This window comes from Pecten maximus, chromosome 7 (assembly GCF_902652985.1).
Source record: "Pecten maximus chromosome 7, xPecMax1.1, whole genome shotgun sequence".
Lineage (NCBI taxonomy): Eukaryota > Metazoa > Mollusca > Bivalvia > Pectinida > Pectinidae > Pecten > Pecten maximus.
This window is the reverse complement of record NC_047021.1, coordinates 27,771,851-27,799,480: the sequence shown is the minus strand read 5'-3', so window position 1 is coordinate 27,799,480 and position 27,630 is coordinate 27,771,851. Positions and strand designations below refer to the sequence as shown.

Below are 27,630 nucleotides of genomic sequence, written 5' to 3'. Positions count from 1 at the left end.
TATGTCGGTTATATCTACAATGATAACAATTTGATTACCAAACTCTTGGCGCCAATGACGTCATTTATATACCATGTCACAGTATTGTTTCCACGGTCAAATGCATGTGTCATATATAACGTATTACTGTCCACGGGTGTAGAATTGAACTTTAGTGTACGAAAAGTATAAACTGTACACTTAACGTGTTTACATGGACATCACTACTCCTAGGGGTCAATTTTATATCACCCCTACTCCCAAGGTAATCTCCTACTCCGAGGGTCACCTTTGTATCACCCCTACTCCCAAGGTAATCTCCTACTCCGAGGGTCACCTTTGTATCACCCCTACTCCCAAGGAAATCTCCGACTCCCAGGGTCAACTTTGTATCACCCTTAAGTTACTCCCGAAGAAATATCATACTCCTAGGGTCAACTTTGTATCATCCGTACTCCCAAGGAAATGTTCCAACTCCCAGGATCAACTTCGTATCACCCATACTCCCAAGGAAATCTCCGACTCCCAGGTTCAACTTTGTATCATCTCTACTCCCAGGTTAACACTCCACTTCCATGGCTATATATTTAATTCATATGTATCACCCATGTTCCCAGGGCTGTCTCTTCATGCTTCATCAATCGGTTACGTTCTCCATGTGATCCCAAATTATATTTTTCGGAATAGCCGTATAACATTCGTTTTGACCCGGATATGACGCGACAGGTGGCGTTACTGTTCAAGATGAAGTATGTGATTGGTCAATGTAGCGGTAAATGCAAAATGCAGATATGAATTAAAAAACGAAACAAAGTTAAGATTGAATGCAAGCTGAATAAATGGATGTATCTTTTCAAATGACCCATTAATAAAATTATATTCCTGATTCAAATGAAGTCTTATTATCACCAAAGATGATTCAAACTGATATACTTTTGTTATCCGTGCTGAAACTGCGCATTTATTAATTAGTTCGTTAATTTATTTCACCAGCAGTTTTACATTATAACCACCAGCATTAAAACTATGCCGTTTATCTTTTTTTAAAATATTTCTTGTTACATTTGATCTGCTATAGACTGGAATGAAACAGTAAATAACTTATTAAACATGCATACAACCCCAGTTCACACTAACCCCTTTCCCATTAGCTTACAAAGTATTTAATGTAAACCCTCTTGAATTCCATGGCTTTCTATATATCATCTGAAATCATTATAAGAACAACCAATGAAGTACAATCTGAGACGTACATGTTCCTACTATAGTATTATACACTGGGGTGTTGGTATCATTGTGTATGTATTTGTTTACATGGATTACACTTATGTACCATATTAATGACCATATAATTGTTAAAAACACTGATAGAATATTATATATCATATTATGTCTGTATTCATACTAGAAGTGATATAAATTGTACAAATTCTGTGTATTAGATTTTCTAATATTGAAATCAGACAGTAAAACTAAATTAATTGAAATTTACATTTGTATTTATTTCTTTGGACGGATTTTGAGATGAAATGAAAATGATTCAATGATGTCAAACATACATGTAGTTGTAGTCGTACCAAAGTCACTTTCCGGTGTATTTCTGAGTAATGAAGTACAAATTATATCACAAACATTCAACCTAGTTACATATTCAAGACTTATACAAATCAAAGCTTAAATTATCTTACTGTTGATACTACATCCATAAATGTGATGATTATCTTTATGACTATAGCATAATACATGTGCAGAGTGCTATCAATCAAGTGGAGAATTGAAGATATCCATACTTGTTATATCTTTGTTAATATGGAAGATAATCTTGTTCAGAGATCAAACTCTGCATTTTATATGTGAAACGGGGGAGATAATCTTATTCAGATGTCACACTCCACCAATTTATATATGAAACAGGGAAGATAATCTAATTTAGATGTCACACTCCATCTTTCTATATGTGAAACAGGGGAGATAATCTTATTCAGATGTCACAATCCATGGGCGAACTTGATTCTGACGTGCCGGTGGCAAGGCGGCAAGGGGGCAAAATTACTTGATTGTGTCCCGAATATGCGCGCGCAATTTCGGCACGTGCCAATCGACGAAAATTCCTGCCGGTTTGAAAGCACCGGCACACTGGCAAACAAGATGGCGTTGTGTTCAACCGAAAGATTAGATTAAGTGAGAAATTAAAGAATTTCAACTTGTTTTGAGCCTGTCATGCTATCTTAGTCATACATATACTGCAAAATAAGTTGATTTTGAATATGCTGCAGCGTTCGATGTTTACAATGCCTTTGAAATACAGTATGTCTATTCATATATGAATATATAAAATAAATAAAAATAAATATGTTTTGGTCTATGTCGGCCAAAGTGCAACTGTGCCGCTTTGCTTGAATGTACGTGCCGACGGCAAGCTCAAAACCGATAAACGGCAAGAACGGCAAGCCAGAATCAAGTTCGCCCCATCTTTCTATATGTGAAACAGGGGAGATAATCTTATTCAGATGTCACACTTCATATTATCTCACATGTGAAACAAGGGAGATACATGCTTTGTATTCTAATTCAGATGCCAAATTTTCCAGGCTATATATGACTCATCCATGTGAATGGTGTTGATAGTTCACTCAGATGTAAGACGATTTGCAGAGTAACTTATTTTCTGCATTATATATACCTGGTAACATGGACAGGCATGAATCTGCTACATGTACAATGCAGATTATTATATCGCACCACCATATAAAACCATATCTCTTCTTACTGCAGAATTTCTCTATTTAAACTTAACAACATATGGGGCTAGCAGGTCAGGATCTATCAAGCTTTTCTCTAAGGGAAGATCAATGTTATATTCATGAGTCTGTTGTCGACGAGGTAGTCCCCTCTTACTGCGTTGAGGAATTGGCAACTCTGAGTGATGAGCAGGGAGGGGCTCACTGAAAAAGTACGGATGTAACAAGGCATCCTTCGCTGAAATCCTTGACTTTGTTGGATACACTAAGAGTTTTTTTAGTAAGCTGAGAGCTTCATGGGTAGCATCTGGGACTATCTCTTCCAGTGGAATAGGCTGATTATCCGGGAATGTGATCTTGTTATAATCTGGTAGCTCGGAGATTCCCTATAATACAAAAACACAAATGTTAACTTTTCTATCACAATTTTGTAATGATTGATATTAGAAATACATTTTGTCATGATCAAAAAAAAATCTGTAGTTTTTTCAACAAAAAGTCGCAGGACAAACTGAAAATAGATAAACACTATCAGCACCAGGTAATAGCCTCTTTGAAGTAAAGTATGCCAGAATGGTTATTTGGTATGTATGAAAGTGAACAATCATGATCAGTGGGAGTCAATCAATTAATCAATTAGCAGAGTTACGTGATATGAGATATTACTAAAGAGCCATAAAAAATTTGTTTTGTTTTGCTTCTTTTCATTGTCATTGACTTGAGTATAAAAAGGACATCACTGAAATACAATTTTAAACATCTTCTGTTGTGTGATTCAATTGTTTGAATATAAATCATGAGAAGATACTTACAGGCCATATGCTCTCGTTAGGTGTTCCCAGCACTCTCAATACACAGCACAGCTGTTCTATGTCATTTTCTCCCTGTTATCAAGGTAGTCATACAAACTTATTCTATAACAATCTCATATTTAGTCTACCATTCATGATCATGTAATTTAAATTCAGATAGATATACATCAGGATGGCAAATTGGATGCCCTATTAGAAAAAATGTATCTTTCAAAAACTGACTTTTCATTGACACAGTTACTATGTTACATGATGAAATACACCTGTCTTATTGTGTTATCACCTGTTATATAAAACACTTTGATGTCTGGATGATCATTAATAAGCATTTCTTTTACTTACAGGGAAAAGTGGTGAGTTGTTTAGTAGTTCTCCAAATATGCATCCAACAGCCCTTTAATACAAAATAACATTGAAAATGAAATTTAGAAAAAAACTTTTTGAATGAAACTACAACACTCGAATGATTTTACATACCTATAGTACAACACAGGAGGGCATGCAACTAAAAGGAATATGTATAGAATGTACAGCTATCCAGATCTTATTGTCTTCACTTTTTATTTTCATATATATCTGATATAAAACATTGGAAATTGGTACTAGTCTCAAGGAAGCTGATTTGTACTCACCAAATATCAACACCCTCATCATACTTCCTGGCTCCGTACAGAAGTTCTGGGGCACGGTACCATCTGTCAATGGACAACCAAGCTTATATTTCAATTTTTGAAATAATAATAATAATATTCAATCTGCATTAATTTTGTGTAGAAGTTGTGTATTTGGTATAAATGAAGATCTGTCAGCTATAATGATAATTATCCAGATAGGAGTTTAACGTTAGAGTTGTCATCATCACACCTGTGACAACCTACTAGAAGTGTTTTACCTGTCACTGTCCCTACCTTGTGGCTACCTGGTGACTGTATTGTCGGTCACCCTTGTTTTGGAACACTCTGGCAAGTCCAAAATCAGCGATTTTCAGATGACCAGTTGAGCTTATCAACAAGTTTGCTGGCTTCAGATCCTGTTAAAAGTAACAAAAATCAGTAATTTCATTTTCAATGTTACAGTAAGACTCATCAAGTATGACTAAAAGTTCAGATGGCTGTCATTGATTAATCAGACATTTTAAATTTTAAAATAAAAGTATATTCTGAGAACTAACATAGTCTTAATTCTTTGATTATTCACAGGAACATATGAAACAATATCTGATTGGATAAGTAATTCATAGCATTATATGAAACAATATCTGATTGGATGAGTAATTCATAACATTATATGAAACAATATCTGATTGGATGAGTAATTCATAACATTATATGAAACAATATCTGATTGGATATCTGTACTTATGTTTTGACTTACTCTATGCATTATGTTGTTTTCATGTGAGAATGCAACACCTTTCAACAGCATCAACATGTAGGACTTGACCTGGGCCTCAGACAGTGGGTGGTCTGAATTTTTTATGACCTCCGAGAGGTCAGACAACATGTACTCAAACACAAGTACCAGACTACTGCCATGGGGGAACACTTCGCGAAGGTTCACCACCTTTTAATAGACACAAGTCCAAACTATAATCAATTCTTCATACATGAAACAGAGAAATAATCAATATTTTTAATGTTTGTGTAGGAAAAATAATATTTATAAGGTCAGAGACTCAAATTGCTGATTTTCTCTTAAAGACAAACTGGTACTCATTTGTACAGCTGGTTATAGAATGAAACATTACGGGATAAACCTGTTTTGATTGATGGCTACACAAACATGATTGACAACCCCTACCAGCAAAATACTGTAAATTCATAGCATTATATATCAATCTAACTTTTAGGAAGTAAATCTCAGAACCAGAAGTCATCTTTTAAAAGTATCATTTGGAATTCTCTAGATTATCATTGACGCTTGGGTGTGCATTAAAGTTTATTTGATATGCTGAAATGTGTTTTATTCACCCTGGAATATCTAGAACGAATATTCATACCCTGCCTACACTGCTTTCCGTCTGATGACGACCATCTGTCAGAAATTGTCCGTCCGTCGTCCAGAGCTACATTATCGCAGCTATGGAATATCATGTTCTTTGACAGAATAAAATATGTCAATGAATAAAGGAAAGCCCAAAAGTTCTTAAATACAGTTAACTCTACATACATTCATTCAAATTTTAGTTTCCTCATAACAATATACATACATAAGGGTTTTCTTCAATTTCTTGTAAAGCTTTTATTTCCCTGAAAATTCAAAACAAAACAAAATGTAGCCACATTAATTTTTTTTTCAACAGAAATTAATCATGTCATTACTTTTGTTATTATACTAACCTCTCCAACATCTTAACAAGGTTTAGTTTGGTTTAGTATTGTTTAATGTCCTATCAACAGCTATGGTTATTAAGGGAGACATCTTTACATGTTACCTATATCAGGATAATTTACTTTCAGTTTCAATTTCTTTGTTATGTGGTGTAGTACTTAAACTATTTTACCAATTAACTATTTCACAATGTGACAATATGTGTAACAACAATACAATCTTTGCTGGTAATAACTGACAACATGTCAATGAAGTAAAACAGTTTTACAAAACATGATCTCAACAATGGCTTATTTACTGAGTAAACACATTGTACAATGTAACTAACTAAAATTTATGTTTGTTTTTTTTCTCAATAACTCTTGATGTGTACATTATGTACCAGTAGTACATTAATAATACCTAAGAGCTGTAGTAGGGATGCCATCATCTAGTTTCCGTAGGGGAACCTTTTTGAGGGCAACAACTTCACCGCTCTGTGAAAAAATATATTGAAATCATAATTATTACAATAAATTTTTGTCAAAGATGTTTCTGTAGCTTTGAAAGCATAGCTGGTTGGCTAGCAAAATAATAAAGTTTAGGAAAGCATTAAGTCAACATTATGCATTGTATCCATAAGTCATCAACATATACCGTAAGAACAACACCATTATACATGTATATATTTAGCCATAATGCTTACATATATTATACATGTATGATTGTATACACATGACCAATCTCAGACAAATAAAAAAAACATACAGTATGAAAGCTATAATTTAAATGTTAAGATAACTTGGATGGTAAACTCACCTCTACATGCTTCGCCTTTAAGACAATACCATGGGCACCTTCTCCAATCCTACCCAAGATTGTGTATTGTTCCATGATCAATTAGCGCTAAAATTAAAATTAAAAGTACTAGTAATTAAGCCTACCAGTCGTTAATTAATGCAAATGCAGTAAATGTACTCTCTCGAATATATTACAAATTAGTGTACATATAATATACATTGATATCTTCTGAAATCCAAACATAAACACGTGTAGCACTGAACACAGCAGGTCATTCATTGTCAATTGAGTTGAGGTGTATCAGGACAATCCTATTGGTGGGTGTAAAACAGTCGCCTCTTTTTCCAAATTTAAAATTAACAAGAGGCCCATGGGGCCTGTATCGCTCACCTGGTTGGATTTGACCAAATGTCAAAATAATGTTCATGTTCAATTCCTTTTGTTTGTTAACCTCAAACAATGCTATTTATGGTTATAGCAGGGGGATCCCAACTGCTTTAAAGAAATAATGAAGTCCAGACTCTCTGAGTTTACAACATGCATTTATAAATTACCTCTATTTCCCCATTAGGCCCCGCCCCTTTGGCCCCTTGGGGGTCAGAGTCACCATTTATGCAAAATCTATTCCCCATCCCCAAAGGATGTTTCTGACCAAATTGGGCTCAAATCCATTCATAACTTTATGACTAGTAGCGATTTAAAGGAATTGCCTCAATTTCCCCTATTGGGCCCCCGCCCCTCAGGCCCCTTGGGGGTCAGAGTCACCATTTATGCAAAATCTGTTCCCCTTTCCCCAAAGGATGTTTCTGACCAAATTGGGTTCAAATCCATTCATAACTTTATGACTAGTAGCGATTTGAAGGAATTACCTCTATTTCCCCATTAGGCCCCGCCCCTTTGGCCCCTTGGGGGTCAGAGTCACCATTTATGCAAAATCTGTTCCCCTTCCCCAAAGGATGTTTCTGACCAAATTGGGTTCAAATCCATTCATAACTTTATGACTAGTAGCGATTTGAAGGAATTACCTCTATTTCCCCATTAGGCCCCACCCCTTTGGCCCCTTGGGGGTCAGAGTAACCATTTATGCAAAATCTGTTCCCCTTCCCCAAAGGATGTTTCTGACCAAATTGGGTTCAAATCCATTCATAACTTTATGACTAGTAGCGATTTGAAGGAATTACCTCTATTTCTCCATTAGGCCCCGCCCCTTTGGCCCCTTGGGGGTCAGAGTCACCATTTATGCAAAATCTGTTCCCCTTCCCCAAAGGATGTTTCTGACCAAATTGGGTTCAAATCCATTCATAACTTTATGACTAGTAGCGATTTAAAGGAATTGCCTTAATTTCCCCTATTGGGCCCTGCCCCTCAGGCCCCTTGGGGGTCAGAGTCACCATTTATGCAAAATCTGATCCCCTTCCCCGAAGGATGTTTCTGACCAAATTGGGTTCAAATCCATTCATAACTTTATGACTAGTAGCGATTTGAAGAAATTACCTCTATTTCCCCATTAGGCCCCGCCCCTTTGGCCCCTTGGGGGTCAGAGTCACCATTTATGCAATATCTGTTCCCCTTCCCCAAAGGATGTTTCTGACCAAATTGGGTTCAAATCCATTCATAACTTTATGACTAGTAGCGATTTAAAGGAATTGCCTTAATTTCCCCTATTGTGCCCTGCCCCTCAGGCCCCTTTGGGGTCAAAGTCACCATTTATGCAAAATCTGATCCCCTTCCCCAAAGGATGTTTCTGACCAAATTGGGTTCAAATCCATTCATAACTTTATGACAAGTAGCGATTTGAAGGAATTACCTCTATTTCCCCATTAGGCCCCGCCCCTTTTGCCCCTTGGGGGTCAGAGTAACCATTTATGCAAAATCTGTTCCCCTTCCACAAAGGATGTTTCTGACCAAATCGGGTTCAAATCCATTCATAACTTTATGACTAGTAGCGATTTGAAGGAATTACCTCTATTTCCCCATTAGGCCCCGCCCCTTTGGCCCCTTGGGGGTCAGAGTCACCATTTATGCAAAATCTGTTCCCCTTCCCCAAAGGATGTTTCTGACCAAATTGGGTTCAAATCCATTCATAACTTTATGACTAGTAGCGATTTAAAGGAATTGCCTCAATTTCCCCTATTGGGCCCCGCCCCTCAGGCCCCTTGGGGGTCAGAGTCACCATTTATGCAAAATCTGATCCCCTTCTGCCAAGGATGTTTCTGCTCAAATTTGGTCAAAATCCAATAAGAACTTTATGACTAGTAGCGATTTGAAGCAAATGTTGACGGACGGACGACGGACGACCGACGCCGGACGACGGACGACGGACGCTGCACCATGGCATAAGCTCACCGGACCTTCGGTCCAGGTGAGCTAATAATTAAGGAGTCATTGTAATGTGAGATACACAGTGCTTCCAGACAGCGTTTTTGACTTCTCAAAATGATATTTATACTCTTGGGATTGAAGGGACATACATGTACATGCACAGCTGTAGGTCTATTTGACATGTACATTGTACTGGCTGTTGACCCTTCAAATTTCTGAGAAATGGTGATCTGACTTCTGAAAGGGCTCAAAACCAAGGGTTAACTGGATGTCCTGACACAATGGTTAAAATCCATGTACATGTGCATGTAGGTATACACATACATGTAGGCCTACTTGCCACTATCAGTATCACTGGTTTGTGAACCATTAACGTTTACGAACAAGACATGATTTACTAGTTAAATGTCGTACACTGCAGACAGGTTGTACGAGGAATCACTCATAAATCATTTCAGCACTATCTTACTGATATACATTACCACGAAAATGCCCCTAGTTACCTGTTTTAGGCTCCGCTACATGTCACATCTTCACCAATCGATGAATTGTTGACTTGTCGTTATGCTATGTGCCTTCAGTTTTTCTTACCGAACAAATTGGAGAACGGAGTGAAGGGAGATAACCCGAACGACAAAATTTCTACTCTCCGCCAGAGCAGCGCCGCGCTCACAGAGTCAAAAAGTAATAATAATGTTATATGTATATCTATTGATATCATCAAGACAATTCAATAAAATAGGGAGAAATTCACTGTGAGGCTTTCCATATAGTACTTTAACATAAAATGATAAGGTGACTATTGAAAATATATAAAGCCAAAATCCGAACAATTGTAAAAAAAAAAAAAAGAGTAAATGTGACTGCGAAATTCTAGTTCTAGATATATCTATAACCATATAGATATCTCATCTAAGTCAATGGTTTTGTAATATACAGGGAACAGTTTCGCTATTTGATCCCATTTAATGACAATACATATTCAACTTAGTTATATATTACTTAATCGACTAATTATAAGTGATAACATATTAAGTTTTAATTGGTGATATCACGTACTTAGCCTGCAATCAAGTGTTCACTTATGTTAGTCATTTTAGTGCTATCATTCTGTAATATCGCCTATTCAGAAAATAATATCACTAAACGGGAACAAATACGGCACCCCGTAATAATCACGTCGAAAAAACCTGTCAACCGCATACTTGCGTACTCATTGTGTATTACGATATCGAATCGGCCAAAACCAACTTAATTTACGCAACATCAAACAATATAAAATGTAGTAATTAGGACTCCAAACGACATCGAATTATTTCATAAAAGACCGAAGTCAACAAAGTCAATAAAATGGCGCCAAAACTGTATAGGCCTAACACTAGTTAGTCTGCACGACGATAATTGATGTGACGTCACAATCACCCTTGCGTCATATTATTCGTGACGTCACAATCATATTAATATCTTAGCATCGCGTATCAACACGGAATCAATTCGCACATCCGTTGCTAGTTCCAAAGTGAATACCAGAGAAATGTGAATCGGCATGAGGACCGCCATGGGGTAGGGTTCTAAGTTAAATACGTGATGTCGAATGTGTCAGTGGTAGAATGCGGACCTACAGTGACACCGAGGGAAGGGTCATACCCTCAGCTCCGAAACAAGAGCAGGATAGCAAAGGTAAGGGAATACCAGATCAAAATAGATACAAGCATGCTCATAACACTGACCCAAATACTATAACGATGATATATTATCAATGTGATTCCCTTTGTCCTTTTCATACGTACACAATGTACACTTTACAATATTTTTTCTTACGACAGTCATCCCAAGGAGATCGGCACCTATGTTTTCGTGTCTAAATATCGTCACTGTTATATAAGAAATACTTATTTCATTTGCATTAAGGAAAGCACAAGGTATGTACTCTTCATTGCAACTAAAACCACAGACTTATCTTGTAAAAGTCCGCGTTAAAACTAAATATACATGGGATTCCTGTTTGTCGGATGAATATTGTGATCTGTTTTCAGAGCAAGTGATGATTTTATTTATTGTAAATGTTTAAGTATTCGTGTATAACCAACAGATATGTACCTCTTTCGTGTTAATTCAAAGCTATTATAAAACACCGGCTGCAAATTGTAATTGGCAGCCACCGCGTTGCACTCTTGCTAATTGAAGCACAAAGGCATAATTTGCCAACTACATCTATAACTAAATAAACTTATTTATTTCATTTTTTATCAGTAAAATACGCGTATGATAGATATAAATCCACAACATAAGAGCTTAAACCATCACTCCCGATATCATCACCTGATAACGATGATATATAGCTTTTGGTTTTGACCAATACGAACGGTGCTTTCTATTCACCGCATTGAAACCCGCCGAATTTTTCGGTTCAGACTCGAATGAAGCCCGAGTAGAATACCGTCGAATAATTCGTTATTTTGCTTCTCTTCCAAAATCCATTGTAGGTTTTAAAACAATAACAAAAAACACGCTATTTTTGTCTGGAAAGACCATCCGAAAAAAATCCAACCATCATTTCTTCATTGACTGAACTGTGTCTATTCGCTAAGGAGGCCGATGTATGTACATTGTATGGGTAGTTACTGACCCTCCCTTTTTATCCACATTTTATCTACTAGTTTTTGTTTTTCAAAATATTTTGTTGTCAACACAACAAGTATAAAACAATGATTGTTTACATAGAATATCATCAAGATTTGGTTTTGGCAAACGGGATTAGACAACAGGCTCAGCCTATATTAGTCCTTTCCTATAGATTTCCAGTTTAATGAACATACGAGTATTACAAAATTAGTATGTAGTAGGAAAATATTAGAAGTTAATAATTTATATACGTGTATATAAACAAAGAAGACACATTCTCAATCACTCTCATACTACTATGTATTTTGATGTATTTTCAATTGTTTGAAAGTATGATTCTGTACTTAAGTCAATGGCACCATATAATAGAACGTGAAGATTAACATATCCTAGAAGTTATATGCAAGTCAAGTGGACATTGGAAGAAGAAATGAATTGCATTTTCAATATTAGCACCACATGTACAAGAACAATCATCAACCAAATGATCCATATATTTATCATAATTTAAGTCACTATCTTTGTTTCGTTATTGACATAAAACAATATTAAGACTGCGAGGGCTGCGATTAATAAAAGATATCAGAAATCATAGTTGGGAATACAGTTTTTAGTTTGGATTTAATTAAAGCTAGAAATTTCGAAAAAGTTTCTAAAAAAGTCCTCAAGAGAATTCCGGTAATTACTTTATCTATTTATCTACTATGACATTCATGAACTGTAAATACTACTAAAAATAACAATTTATATGTATATACATTGTATCTACATGTATATATCCACAACCAAGAGGTTTTGATATTATTTTTGCGAAATAATCATTGAAAGAACAAATTAATCAATGCCCAATCTGTATTTAACGACACATGGAAATGTAACCATTACTCCTAAAGGAAATGATGATGAAGTGTCATCAGTAAGGTAAACCAAGCTGTCAATCACACCAAGACTGTGATTCTGTGATAAGAGGATATATGTTGGAACAACGAACATTATTTCTTAAAACTCCATTTTTACAGGGATGTCACTTGTCGTCAGTCACACGTCTACCGGCCAACAACTCGAACCACTCATTCGACCCTAAAGAGTGTTCGATTAGAGGATCGTCCCTTTTGTGTGTGGAGCCCTACAGGGAGTACAAAGCGCCTCAGAACTCGCCAAGGAACGTACCATGCTCCCCAAGGAGTCCCCCAAAGGTACGCCAAACCTTCCATCGTACAAGGACCCTCACAGATAATTACACAAAAGAATTTAGTTAGCCTCCTCATGAAACAGGGGTTCCCAATGTAAATAAAGATGGAGTAGTTTCCCCCTTTGTGACATAATTTTCAAGACGTTATTTTGTCTAGCTCTCTCATTTGAAAATATCATTACCTCTCCAAATAAAATAATATCAGTTCCTATCATATCTATATATCTGTCTAGACCTCCTAAAGCACCTCGTCAGTGAACCGAGAGTACCCCCAGTGTGGGCCCATCAATGGCCACCATGTCAAAAAGAGTAATCCAGAAGGGTTTTCGATCAAGGTTAAATTCAATGTTAAAAAAACCCTTAAACAGGTTCTGTGTATATAAATATATATATATAAATTGCAACATTATATCTACATTATAATAAACATATTATAGCAAACATGTTTGTCCCTACCCAGGTGGAAGATAGCGGCCCCGCGACACCAGAGACCCCTCCAGGTGACGATCGGCCCCTCAGTGTCGTTGGAGAGAGGTTCAGTTCTCTCTCCGGAATGACATCACGTGCTATATCCAGGGTTTCGTCATATGTCCCTCCAAGTCGCACAGTAAGTAGATTACTACCACAGAAATAACGGTCCTATACTAGTGGTTCATTCTTGATTTTATATGCAACGAAACAGGTTTTCCGTACGATTGGTGTCGTATTTGCTAACATAACACACTGTAAAAGGTATACTATCTAAGCAAATATTGACTTTAAATAACGTTTACGATTTGCAGTATCTAAAATACACGTTATTGTTTTTAATGTTTGTTTTCTTGTTTGTCAGGAAACCACAGCCTCATTTTACAAGACACCCAATGACGTATCCGATATTTTGTTGGCATACGAAGATAGTGGAGAGGGGGAACCAAGCGGGCCTCCTCCAACCCCGTCCGAGTGTTCCATCAGCAGTTTTAAGGTGGATGGGTTAAGGATAGGATCGGTGTGTGGGACACGATGTACCCAGGTAAGAACAGAGTTCAAACAAGTAACCCTACATTTGGTGACCGTAAAACTCCCCACCGTAACCGTCAGTGTATGTATACCTGTCTGAATCCCACTGTTATACTATTGTAATGTTGTCTTCCTCATTCGACATCTATCACGGAAGTCGAGATACTAAGAAACTAGAAAATCGAATCAATTAGGAAATTTTAACATCGTAAGAGTGGGAAGCAGGAATATTATTACCAAGAAATGGAAAGTATGTTTTAGGAAAATGGTAAGGTTATCATTATGCAACTTAGCGGTAAGCCGTCCCGATTTGTCATGTGGTAAACTGAATCGCTGATGTATCAGAATTTACGATGAACGTGATAAATCAAATCTTGTTGTTTAACGATGCTGTATCTCCGACAAAGCGTGAATATGATAGATTGGAAACAATAGTTAATGTACATTTTCCCTATACATAAGTTATTGATACACTGTAATTGCTTGAACATATTACAAGGACTAGTTATCACGTTGACGAGTGGACTGTCACGACACCGTGGCCAGGTTATTATTTCGAGGATGGACAGCTACCAGCCATATCATAAAAATATAGCAAGTACATTTTTGTACATTAATGGTAGATAAAAATAACGGCATTTAAAAATCAGATAGAGATATAGCAATTAGTGACAGGAGTGCTCATCATCGGTATATTTGTGTAAAGGGGTGGGGGTTAATTGTGTAAATACTTATTCATACTAAGTATGTCTTACTTGAGATAAAATTATGAGAACATCTTTGTCACGCGGTTGTTGTTATGAGGGCTCGTGAACTCTAAATATCTTAAGTAGGTATAAAACCATGTAACATACCAAAATAATCTTCGGAATAATAGGAGTTCGCGTCCCTTAACTTTGCTGTCAGGTGCTCTACGAAACTCGTAATTTGATAGTTTGAAAATATTTGTTGCCAATCGTTAATTAAACCTGAATCCAGACACCCAGGAAATTATTAACCTATATGAACTTTCACCTATTGACTTTTTCGCTGTATATTCCAATCCTGCTAAATTGATATGAACCATCGGTGTGAATGTTCCACACCAAACTTGAAAGTGTATATTAAAGGTCTGTCGGATTCTAGTAGTGTTGAAACTGCGCCGTGAAATGTTTACCCAAGCTTTAAAGCATTGGATTCACAAGTATTTGTGGCAAACACTACTTAAACACTTGAGTCGAAATTAATACTAGACCTCCTACCACACCATTACGTATTACTGTTACAGAGCAATAGAGATTTCAACCCCGGGTACGTTAAACGAGCCACATATTGCTGCGATAAATGCGCTGAAAGAATGACGTGCCACGAGTCCATGGTGCTGGATGCAAGCTCGCCCTTCTACGCCTACCAGAAATGTATGTCGACGGATGCTTTGGGGAGATGTACGTCACACTATACCCCTGTCTCCGATAATATCCACACATTTCTGGAGTCATCACAGTCCTGTTCCATGGATGATGAACAGAGGCGCCAGGTTTCCAGGTTATGGGGCAGTGAACGCCATGTGAATTCAGTGAAGCCGTCGTCTGCCCCCATGACGGAGGAAAATACCGACATAAATAACACCGGATACTCTTCCTCGTGTGAAGCATGTGTCATAGAGAGACAGCAAGATGACTCGTCTGGTAAGTAGTAATATATATGACAAAACAATTAAGTATGCACGTGGTAAATAAATGTATATATAAATCAAAACATTCTTATAAGCCAAACACGACAATTGAACGTGCGCATTTTCTATTCGGAATATTTTCGTACGAATCCGTCATGATGTAGCGTTATCGACAACCAATTGAGATGTGACGTCAAATGACGAAATTCCCTTAAAAAAGCCGTTTCGTTTGAGATTAGTAAGTTGTTTAGCAGCTTTTTTTCATGTTAGATATGTGGGTGTCAAACTTCAGTTTTTAGTCAATATTTACACACAAAGCTGTGATGTCGCTTTTAGCCTTGGTGCCTACACATACAGCCTTACATTTATTTTGTTTTCACATGTATTGTGTTCGAACTAGGACATAAGCTTGTTTGTTTCCCTTTCTAAAACATTTTTCAAAACATGCTGGTTTCTATGCGAGCATGACAAAGTATTATCATCAGCATATTTGTATGAAATATCACCTTAATAGTAAATAGTAAAAATAAAGTCATTTATGAAAATATTGAATAAAGGGGGCCCGTAGTTGGCCCTTTTGGTACCCCATTCGTTAGCCGCCTCCAGCCATTGACCGAAGGCCCCAGTCGATTCCGCTGCTTTCTATCTGATAGATAGGCTGCTGATGAGGCTAGTAGTCCCTCCTCTGTCAAGCCCATAGGCCCTCAGCTTCTCTAACAAGAGGTTATGAGGGAGATGTCAAATGCCCTGGAGAGATCCATAAGTATATCATCCGTGGCAATACGCCAGTCCTCAAGGAGACGCAACAGAGTGAACTGGCACCCAAAGCCAGCTCTGAAGGCAGCCAGGAAGGGCTAAAATATTTTGAAAGTATCTATTTGATTGATCATGTAAAATGCGTCTAAAGACCTTATACATGGTTGGAAGTATACTGATACGTCTGTAGTTGGCTTTGTCTATACATATAACACCTATTTAATCGCCAGTGGTCAGGAAAATCGCTGTCTTATTGTGATAAAATCATGTGCGTAGCGTAGTGGGATCAACCGTGGATATCCGACGATGAATTGGACAGGGAAAGCTTGATACATTTTCACACGTAAGAGAACAACCTAGGTTTGGCAAATTAAGCATCTCACCCTCGGGTCGAGATCCCTATCTCAGCCCATGATGACGAACTATTCGATTACAGTGTTTTGTTTTGTGTTAAGATGTTGTTCTGACCTTGTCTCGAATATTTTGTCTACATACGATGCTGCTGAGGCAATCTTCTTAAACATAAAATGGCATCGAATTGACTGTGTGGTATATGTTGTCTCCGTGTCCCCGTTCGTGAACGATGTGGTATATGTTACCTTTCCGCTGTGGACTACTAACATGCTGTCCTCGTATAATGTACATGTATACCACTTTGATAAGTGTCGTCGGTTGTTCCTATACGTCGACGCTGAAATACGTTGTTCACATATGTTGACCCTGAGCTACGTGTTGTACGTCTATATGTTCACATACGTCAACGCTGAGCTATTTGTTGTTTACGTGCGTCGACGCTAAGCTGTGTTTTTCACGTACGTCGGCACTGAACTATATGTTGTTCACGTACGTCGACACTGAGCTATGCTTTTCACATACGTCGACGCTAAGCTATATTCTACTTACATGCGTCGACGCCGTGTTTTAATTTGTTCGTGACTTTCTTGACTCAATGACTTTACACATTCTATTTTGAGCACGAGAGACATCCGATATTCAGAGCTTGCTTAGTTTTACGACAACATAAGAAATTAATTTAATTCGAAGCATATCTTTAAAAACCATCAATGGTATTTGTATTTTAATTACATTTTAATGCAGTTGTGTTAATAAACATGAAAAAAAATCGAAAAATTTGAAATATTTTGAAATATCATCTTAAGAAAAATTTCATAAAACGAAGCATTTGGGTAACAAAGCTTTAAAAGGCCGTTATAAGGTCCTATCCCAAAGATAATCACCTCTTAATTCTCTCACTTTTAACAGTAAAGGGCAACAGTCGCATGCAATAGGTATTGTGTACAATGAGGATTATCTCATTAGTTTAATCTGTTGACAATGGACGTAAGTTGGTCCTATTTCCATTCGGGTATTACAGTTACGCATGATACAGTGTATCCGACCAGGTGTGCGGTATACTCTGTCCTACACTATTAAGGTGTTATAATGGTAAGTGCCCTTGTCTGTGATAAGGCGTCATAAAGGTAAGTGGTCGTGTCTGTATCCTTTTTGATTGGGTTTCTAGATGTAGTCGGGTAGTGTCTCTACATTTTAGCCCAGTTTTAAACTGTATGATGATTCCAAAATTACACATCAACGTAAAAGTTATCGATAGTATCATACAAATGTGCATTCAAAGTGATGTAACATTTCCATGTCTTGCCAATAGTGTTTCAAAAAACTATATATTCTTTTTTCCCCAGAACGGCCAAGGATTAGTGTATAAACACGTGGGTATAACGGAGCTTATTTATTGGGATGACTTGTTGTAGTTTATTTCAGATTTCTATTGCTCATTGTCCACTGTATTTATGTAAAAGGTAGATATGTCGTATAAACAGACTTTGGATTAAGCGATGGGATTTTCTCTCCCGGCCGATGATCATAAATCACTTACGTAAACGTCAGGGTTTAACAATACTTTAACACTGAGAGTATACACGCCTCGGTAAACATCTTCCATATCTTTGTTTAAAATAACATTATCAAAATCCTGTTTTCAATTGCATGGCTTGATATTGAATGTCAATAAGATCCCACAAGGTGTAGACGGGATTAAAGTTGTATGCTGAGTAATGAGTTAACAGGTCGTGTGGTTAGTAATCTTTGTCTCGGCGACGGAGCCATGTACCACGCGTTCATTTCATATGATATAATTACACAAGTCCTTTGTGTAAACTTAAAACAACAGAATATTATTTGCTTTCAATGTCTGGATCTGGTTTTAAATGTAATTGCTATTTTTTTAAGATGTCGATATATATTATTTATATACACACACTCGAAGAATGATCTGTATCTTTCAAGTGGTTTAAGACAATATCGTGTCTTTCAAGTGGTTTAAGACAATGTCTTATTTGTTTTCAGATTCTGAAGGTGTGTTGGGTGATGAACCGGAACTGGAAGTTACCGTCAGTGACCTGGACAATAAAGAACCTCTGATAAAGACCAAGTGTCCGAAGGAAATCAACCAAATTCCCGGACAACCGGCCCCTGAAACAAATGTGGATAAAGAGACAAAAGAGCAGACTGAGGATACATCCGGTGTGAGTAAGACACCAGTTATCGACCATGTACAATTGCCAGAGATAGGGGAGGGTGAAAAGGAGAAGAAAACGTCATTCTGGTCACCTGATTGGAGACCTCTGAGTCCAGCGAAACAGTCCCAGGACGAAGGACATATGGCGTCCCCATGCGCAAGCAAGTCCTGCCACAAAGATAGTGGTCGAGAACAAGATGCGATCACACTTCCGTCAATCTGTGTCAAAACCAACCCTAAAAGTGGCGTGTCTCGAACCACGGAGAAAGAAAGCTCTAAACTAACCCTCAATGAGATCGACCGGAACTCCAACACCTGTGACGGTACAACCCCTAAACTACAGGAAAATCTCGGTCCACCAGTCTTCGACAAGTAAGTCCTTACAATAACTTCATCTCAATTCAAACAACCTTCCAACCTTCATAAAATGTGTGTTCAGTATTATTTTTTCGAAACTTACCAAAGTTATGTACTGTGAAAATTATAACGTTTCAGGATATCATTCTTTGCATGGAAATAAGCATGCACTGTAAAACAAAGTTTAAACAAATAAGACATCATAACTGACATACTGCCAAGCTATTTCTTTCACTGTCGTAAGTTAATTTTCACAATAGAAAGGATGTTCTGCGGATGATATTTTTCCGAGAATGATTGGACCACAGGCGCTTGCATAGGAAATGTGATTTTCATTTTTTTTTTTATATGACAGTGGTATGTGTAATCTGTTAAGTACAAGATTGGCAACTCTGCCACGAGCGAAACGTCACACCACCACACTTCAATCGACTAAAACACACATTTATTCAAACTGACACGGCGCATACTATATACTACCGCCATCTAGAAACATTTATCTTTAACCTACCGTGTCACTCAATACGAATTGTTACATCCAAAACACAATAATCCGCGAAAACATCACCGAATTCCTCCAACAAAACACCATTTTTAGTCGATTGAAGTGTGGTGATGTGCCGTTTTGCTCGTGGCGGAGTTGCCAACCTTGTACTTAACAGATTACACATACCACTGTCATAAAAAAAATTGCAAATCACATTTTCTATGCAAGCGCCTGTGGATTGGACCTGTTTTCTGTCAACGTGTGTACTTTTCACAATATCAGGTGGGGTGTAATGGTATGACCTAAAGTGAAATGCCGCTAATTAATATGCAAAAAGTAGGGAAATATTACAACTTATTACAAATCATAACAAATAAGAAGCAAGTTTATTCTTTTCCAAACAAAAACTTGATAGTAATCTATATATATTTTAAACATGGCAAAATTATCTACGAACTACATCTTGTGCGTTAACATTACCGATACCTCTCGAAGCGGCCTTTATCGTTAGCCAATCAAACGCATTGAGCCACGTAATTATGAAATAGTCCTGGTCAAAGGTCATCGTGGCAATCAATCAAAACACATTTAGAGTTTATTCCACGTGTTGTATAAACTAAATGGTATATAACAGTTTCTATGATTATTTCATGTCTTGGGAGTTGAATAACACCCACCTATTGTGGTAGTAAGATATATACTTAGAAGTAGTAATTATATATATATATATATTACGTATCTTGGTTAGATGTGATAATTGATATGTGTAGTGCTAGAAAAGGAATTAATGTCAGATATTTGTATTGCAGTGCAAAGGTCCAACAGGTGTTACAAGAGTGTGCAGATATTATCGATGTACCTAAGCGACAATTCTTACCGGGTAAATAATGCTATAGTATTCTTATATCCAAGCCTGAAGTACAGATGTAATTGTTTGATCACTCATTTACACGAAAACCTAGTGTTGAAGCCTTTGCATTAATACTCATTCTTTTAATGATGACAATTAATTTTGTATGGCTACAAAACTTATACACATTTATACAAAATATATTATCACTGCTGTGCATATCAGAGTTATAATTGTATGTAATAACTCACATTAACACACGATATTATAGCCTACCTGTAATTCTATACTGGTTCAGAGCGCTCCGTACTAACAAATTTTATACATTTACTAAGATTTTGAATCATTTAACCACCAAAGAATTGAACAATTTTGAACACAACAGGGAGAACGAAAATAATACGGCTTCATATATCTTATCTGTAAATATAAATATGTACGGTAAACGCGATTTAAGATCATAAAATACCTACTGTATCCGTGATTGAAACTGTTTCGCGGCTATTAATTAATACGCAAATATTAATCGCTCACGAAAATAAGTTGGTTTACAGTTGTGCTAGGCATTATACAACATCTACTAATTATGGTCTTCCTGTTGTAGAACTAGCGACAGTGCCAGACAACAGTGAGCTTTGTTACACAGCAATTGTTGATAAACGCTACAACAGATGGAAACGAAGGAGGCGCAAACGAAATAAAGGTGAAGAGTCTGGATATAAAACGGTCTCGCCATGTGAAAGTTCATCAGACGAAAATAGGGAAAATATTTTAAATGAATCTCCCATAATAAATGTAAAGCTGCGAAGGCGAAGGAGACTCCCCGAAGAGGACGACTTCGGGTACCATGGATCAAACAGCCACCCGCATGAGCTTCACTATGACGGCAGCTGTGAGTTAATGTCCTCTGACAAAGACTTCAACTCATATAGCTTACAGGAAGATAATACTACGAGCGGTAACCATTCCAACAGTACTATTGAGGAACACAAGGAAAGGAGACGAACAGCTATAGAACAAAGAGCTAAAGGTAAGGCAAAATGTTCACTTTTGTGGTGTTTACACCCGGGACCTCCAGCTCACTCGCTCGCTTTAAATTTACTACGTAACAGATGTAAAAGTAATACCTGGATAGTTCTGTCAAATATTGACCTTTAAAATTTCATCGCAAATTGAGAGTCCCCTTCTCGTTTTTAACAAAAAGTACTTTTTGCATGACAAATGAAAATCAGTTTTGAAAAAAAACCCGGTTCTGTTCTGCTGGTATAGCGCGTTCTATTATGAGTACAGCAGATTCCTACCGGTTGAACTGGTACGAACCCGATAAAGAAACGCACGGTACACGTTACAATTTGATAAGACTCATTTTATGCCTACCTATATGTATGTCTATAGATACATTGCAACAAGAGGTCTTCCATGGTGGTTCCTACAGTGGACGGAAAGAAGAGCAAACTTCTGATCTGGGCAATGCTCTGCTTCAGGCTACACAAGTTACCATATCACGAAAGCCAAATATTACCCCGTCCGTAACATCCAAGATCGAGGAAGAGGAAAATCTAACCAAAACAACACCCAAGCTTCCATGTTTTAAGGCAAAGAAACAATCATACGCAAGAAAGGCTTTCCCATTCCAAGAGGACCAAAACAGGTGAATGCAATTTGGTAAACAGAATGTCATAATTGTATATCCTCTAAGAGTTTATTTTAATAATTATGAATCGCTCGTCATTAAATCTTCGGCTGTCTCCATTACTTGTTTGATGCTTCAATATTCAACTAAAACAGTGACGTAACCTAAGATACATTACCAGGACAGATAAGTTTCTCCTAGTTTTGTAAAATTAAACGTATTGAAATCAATCTCAACGTTATTCATATTATATGACACATACCAACGGGCTGCACGTCAACTATACTTGTCCGATAATATTTTTTTGTGAAAAGTCCTCATCGTCCTCATCCAGGTTTTGCAGATTAGCTTGTTGCCTTTCTTTCTCACAATATCTTACGTCCCAACAGACGTATGTGGTATTTTCACATGTTGGATTCATTAGAAAGATTTATTTTGCTTCTATACAGGTATTTTAAGCCAATAGACAGAAGCCTGGTTTACCATGCAGCTAGTGACAGTGGAGCCGTAGTTAAATTAAGTAATTCTAATCCATCTGGCGACTCCTCTGGTCAATCATCATCCGGTCTGGTCAGAATTAGGATGGACAAAGCATCGAAAGAGAGATTGCTTCTGTCCAGAATGGCCAGACACAAAGTTGGTGAGTACAAATAAATATTGTTTGTATGAACCCGCATAGTTGGTAATACATGTATATATATTCTTATTTGCAAGTATCAAGAAATCCTCAAATCCCTTCTGCAGATTCGCATCAGCTTTTTCCTGTGCCTGTTTTGTCTGATGAATCTGAGAGCGTTGGCGCCGAAACGTCATGAATAACACCCATCATTGCTTGTGAAAAATGAAGAGTGATAAACGAAAGACTAATCTTATAGATAATACGCCATTTACCAACAAGAAGTAAATGTTTCTTAATTCCCCGTCTTACAGTTTAGTCTGTTATTCTATAGAAGTTCAAAGCTTAAGTACGCTAATACAGGACACACGATAGCTTATATCATCTCTTGTGATACAATTACAGCAGATATGCTTTACGTTTTATCAGTGTGAATATACCGAAACATATGTTGTATTGAGTTTTAAAAGGTAAAACCGTGTCGTTACAGAACCTAGAAACCTACTTCCACGGAAGCGGCCAGTCTCGGAGGTAAAGCTGCCTTCCACCTCAGCAACCAACAGTACTATATCCCACCTGTCCCTAAACCATCTTCTTCAAACCATTCCTAACCACAGCACTAGCAAGAACAAACTTGTGGAAAGCAATGACGCACCCAAGAGACAGGACAGCAACACCCAAAATAAGGAACCAGGCGTCCTTGCCCCAGAAGTGGTGGTATGCATACTCATTTTATCGTATTTCCTTCAAGATTTGATAACAAATTACTGTAAAACCCTGACTTTACTGACTACTGACGACATCCTGTAATATTATACCATATTTTCTAGAACGGCGACATGCTCCTCAGTCATTGGCGATACTTACTTAATCTCGCCTTTCTGTTTTTGATTCTTATGTAAATAGTATTTTGATGTATGGTTCTGAAATCTGGGGATATCATAAAGCCCCTGCTATTGAGAAACTTCATATTTCATTTCTCAAGTCATTACTTGGACTCAGAAAATCAACGAATAATGTTTTTTTGAACTTGTATATAAGTATTAAGAAAAGTCAGAATTTTTAAATATTGGTTGAAATTAAAGCGTTCAGATAATTGTGTACTCAAAGCATGTTATGATGAGGTCTTTGAAAATGACGACCCTTGGAATCTTAATTTAAAACAGGAACTTTTAACTGTCGGTCTTGTGTATATGTTTGAAGAAACCAGTAACCGTTCAGATCAATTTTATAGTAATGTATTTAAACAGCGTCTTTCGATAATTTCCAGCAAGAATGTTTGATGAATGTAAATTTGTCGTCTAAAGGAATTTTATACCAAAATCTAGTTGATGATATTTAACTTCAGTCGTATCTTTATAAACCAGTTAATTTTTATTACCAAAAACTTATTTCAAAGATTCGTTTGTCTGCACATGATCTAACTATTGAACGTTGAAGATATATTGATATTCCGAGGCAAGAATGAAAATGCATTTTATGTGATGAAAATGATATATAGAAGACGAATACCATTTTAAGTGTTACGCAGACATTCGCCTTAATTTGATTAAACCATATTATTTCAGTATGTTTAAACTTATTCAATTACTCAAAGAAGAAAATACAAAAGAACTTAACAATTTAGGAAAATATCTATCACTAGCAAATAAACGTAGGAAAGATTTGCTATCAAATCTTAATTAAAAAAAACCCATTCATTTTCAACTTATTAGAATAATAATATATTAATTGTTATTGTTCTTTAAGATTGTTGAAAGACCTATTTTTGTTGCCTGTAGATGTATGTGAAGAGAGTAAGTATTCTCTCATATCTCGCCATGTTGGATAGAGTTTGCCCATGTAAGATAGCTATGTAAGATAAATCTATCTTACATAGCATTTCACGCGCGCGGAGTAATCTGCTATCAAGGGGGACAACTCTCACAACGTCGTCTGCTTGTGTTTACATCCGACAGTTCTTATCGTCGGTGTGGGTTTTGAAACGTTGGACTTAACTATAAAAATACATACATTCTTAGATAAATATATATCATATCAGCAGTAAATAAATAGGGCTACACGGTTAAACGATTAGACATTTCATCTGAGCGAACATATAACTCCGTTACTGTAACAAACAGTAACAGTTACAGTACAATACAGACTTGCCTACCCGACAGATTTGTCATTTGTCATTAAAAACATGTAAACACACACAATCACCTAGCAATGACAGGAAGTAAAATAAAAGCCATACATAAAAAATATAAAAAAGAAAATGTCAAACGTCACAACCTATGAAATGGTTCCGTTTGCGTCAGCAGGGGGCCCTGGAATTTGTTTACTCTACTGTACTGTCAGTAACTGTTAGGCCTACTCAGTAACCTGTGTATTTGGAAGTTGGGAATTGGCTCTTAAATGAACGAACATTCGGTAAAAATGACACCCCTCGATGTTCATATAAAAATATTTATTTTAATTGTAACTCAGAGTCTATATATGTTTGTGTAGAGTAACCATGAAAACTAACTGCCATCCTAGCCTTTCAATATGATCATCGTTAGCCTATCGACTGACCTACCTTCGTCATTCCATCAAGACAACGCGGTTAAACACATATAATCCTATGTCACAGAAAAGATCGAATACTCGTATAGAGTCACTGTTCGCTGGTTCACACACAAAGTTGCCAAAATCACAGTGAATTTAAAATTACCAGCCACGAAACATCGCCGCGTCATGGCGATCGAGATCGCCATCACTCTCAATATCCTTGAACTATGAATGGAATTCCAATGACAGTCGTGACGTCATGCAGTGACGTAGTATTTTATAAAAAAAATTTGACTTGACATTTAAAAGTACAGTGTGTTCTGTGAAATGATTAAATATGTCGAGGTGCAAATCAAATTATATGTGAAGTTGGAAAACTCGTTTCAGCGTTGGCTTTCAGTATTGTTGATAGAACTTCTTTTTCTCGGATGTTGACAATTTGATCACGGCCACGTAAAAGTCGGTCAAGTTACGGTTATTTTTATCGGCGAATTGTTCATTCGTTAATCACTTAACCACAAAATGAATGAAATTTGTGTGCAAACGTAGTTTGGCAAAATAGGGTATGATCTTTCAGAATATCACAAGTATATTTAGTAAAAACGTCAAATAAAGAAATTAAAAAACTGAAGAAAATGGATGGCTGAGGGACACTTTCGCCAGAAATTCGGTAATGATATGAAAGAAAAAGACTCTTTCATTATGTGTGTATGTAGGATAGGGATATTCCACCCTCGGGATCACAAAATGTGGTAAAACCCTCGGCAAGCCTCGGGTTTCACCACATTTTGTGACCCCTCGGGTGGAATATCCCTATCCTACATATACACATATGAAAGAGTCTTATACTATTTTGTAGAATGAATGATGAATTATGTCAGAGTGGGTGCCTTTGTCCTTAAATGTATGTACAATGTATTATGTTATCCAATAAGTTGTAAACTTACGGAATAAAGTTGAATTGAATTGAACTTTATCTTCACACTGTCATTTTCGACACATTGACCAAGTCCTCACAGTGTCGGTAATGTCAAGTTTCAATGTATGTATTAAGTTATATTCATTTGAATAGTGCAACGGTTCAGAATGTACACATTTACTTTACGTTCTTTTGAAATGGAATATGAAATGGAATTTTTGAAACATTGTACCTTCCAACTCTCTCGATTCATTTTTGTTTCTTTAGACATCTTAAAAGTACTGACACTTTAGAACTTAGCATCGCTGACGATTCAAGACAAACCAGTTGTGTGTACTCTCGAGGTGTATTGAAAAGTGCAGTTATATTAAGTGACTATTAATAGTTACAAATTATATATTATATTGGAATATATAGAATATAAAGAAATACTAAAAATATGTTTACAGGGTCTACAGAAGAAACACGAAGGGTCCCCTACAGAAACGCCGAAGAAAGAGCAGAAGCGTTCCACTAAAAGGAAGTGCACGATTCCTAAGAAGCCATTACTTGATATGATGAACAAAGCTTTCTTTAGAGAAATTGAACTCAAAGTGAAGAACCGTGACAGTAATAGGCTCAGAAATGTGTCTTCACTATCCTTTACACCGTCGTTTTCCTACTCCTTGTTCGAACTTCCGGAGATATACAGGAAATATAACAAGGATATTGAGAACCGGGTGTCTATGGCTTGGCCGGTGTCACAGAAACTAAAACAACATTAGAGGCACGTGTATTATGGCTGGTAACAAAAAGGTTACATAAAGAAAATGTAATTATTGTTCACAGTGTCATGTTATATCGAGATTATCGCAATGTTTGAATCACAATCGCTGGCAGAACCAGCATTCGAAAAATGAAAGAAACTCTACGACATATTCATACCAAATGTAGACAGTGTGTTATATACAGTATCTTACGATTCTCCAGTGCCACACTTTGTCGAGGTTGTTTAGGGTACTGAAGGGATCAGCGAGATATCTACTATAAGGGAGTCGGGGTTTTTTTGTTTTTGTTTTTTTTTTTGTTTTTTTTTAAAGTCCGACGAGTCACATTTACATATTCCTAAATGCATGTCATGCAAACGAAGCATAGCCTTGTGAGTTTTTGTTTGATTGTGTTTTTGTTCGCGTTGAAATAACTACTGCGAATGAAATAATACATTTCTCTAATTGAGACGTGCCATATATCATTAAATGACGGTATGCATTAATTAGTTCTTTTAAAACAATATCGTACTTATTTGATGCCAATTGGTTTCATGTTTCAATGTAACGAGTCCGTGTCATCTGTCGAACACTTTTGTAGTACATGCATATTTAATCTACAGTAGGTGATGAGGTGAAATTAGATCTGTGTTCAGTATACTAGCAGTCTTTTTTCTAGACTTTTTTTCTCACCCGTGTATTACCTTAAGGTGAACTACATTCTCCTGTCTCGATGAAGTCCAATTTTAATAGTTAAGTG

General features: G+C 36.8%; 2 protein-coding genes across 2 annotated transcripts; one reads left to right on the top strand and one right to left on the bottom strand.

Moving 5' to 3' along the window:
• Positions 1–1,456: 1,456 nt before the first annotated feature.
• Positions 1,457–9,667, bottom strand: LOC117330445 (cyclin-dependent kinase 20-like). The gene is made up of 10 exons (XM_033888727.1): positions 9,469–9,667; positions 6,662–6,748; positions 6,266–6,339; positions 5,742–5,781; positions 4,907–5,095; positions 4,441–4,562; positions 4,165–4,227; positions 3,875–3,926; positions 3,533–3,604; positions 1,457–3,106 (listed from the first exon to the last, which is right to left on the bottom strand). Exons 2-10 carry the CDS (start codon positions 6,734–6,736, stop codon positions 2,762–2,764), a joined length of 1,032 nt encoding a protein of 343 aa, XP_033744618.1. The 5' UTR covers positions 6,737–6,748; positions 9,469–9,667; the 3' UTR covers positions 1,457–2,761.
• A 766-nt stretch (positions 9,668–10,433) lies between these two features.
• LOC117330443 lies at positions 10,434–27,430 on the top strand. Its single transcript, XM_033888723.1, has 12 exons — positions 10,434–10,645; positions 12,610–12,786; positions 13,243–13,389; positions 13,615–13,794; positions 15,049–15,448; positions 18,556–19,099; positions 20,381–20,451; positions 21,026–21,451; positions 21,817–22,072; positions 22,504–22,694; positions 23,161–23,387; positions 26,574–27,430. The coding sequence occupies exons 1-12, from the start codon at positions 10,553–10,555 to the stop codon at positions 26,886–26,888; spliced, it is 3,027 nt and encodes a 1,008-aa protein (XP_033744614.1). The 5' UTR covers positions 10,434–10,552; the 3' UTR covers positions 26,889–27,430.
• Positions 27,431–27,630: the final 200 nt, after the last annotated feature.

What these genes read in the sequence shown, in the direction of transcription:
- LOC117330445 (XM_033888727.1), bottom strand. Translation starts at nt 6,736, where the DNA reads ATGGAACAATACACAATCTTGGGTAGGATTGGAGAAGGTGCCCATGGT. An exon ending in ATCCCTACTACAGCTCTTAG is followed by an intron (nt 5,782 to 6,265) that starts GTATTATTAATG and finishes TTGAATTTTCAG; the next exon opens with GGAAATAAAAGCTTTACAAG. An exon ending in CTAACGAGAGCATATGGCCT is followed by an intron (nt 3,107 to 3,532) that starts GTAAGTATCTTC and finishes TTTGTATTATAG; the next exon opens with GGAATCTCCGAGCTACCAGA.
- LOC117330443 (XM_033888723.1), top strand. Translation starts at nt 10,553, where the DNA reads ATGTCGAATGTGTCAGTGGTAGAATGCGGACCTACAGTGACACCGAGG. An exon ending in GGTCCACCAGTCTTCGACAA is followed by an intron (nt 19,100 to 20,380) that starts GTAAGTCCTTAC and finishes TTTGTATTGCAG; the next exon opens with TGCAAAGGTCCAACAGGTGT. An exon ending in TTCCAAGAGGACCAAAACAG is followed by an intron (nt 22,073 to 22,503) that starts GTGAATGCAATT and finishes GCTTCTATACAG; the next exon opens with GTATTTTAAGCCAATAGACA.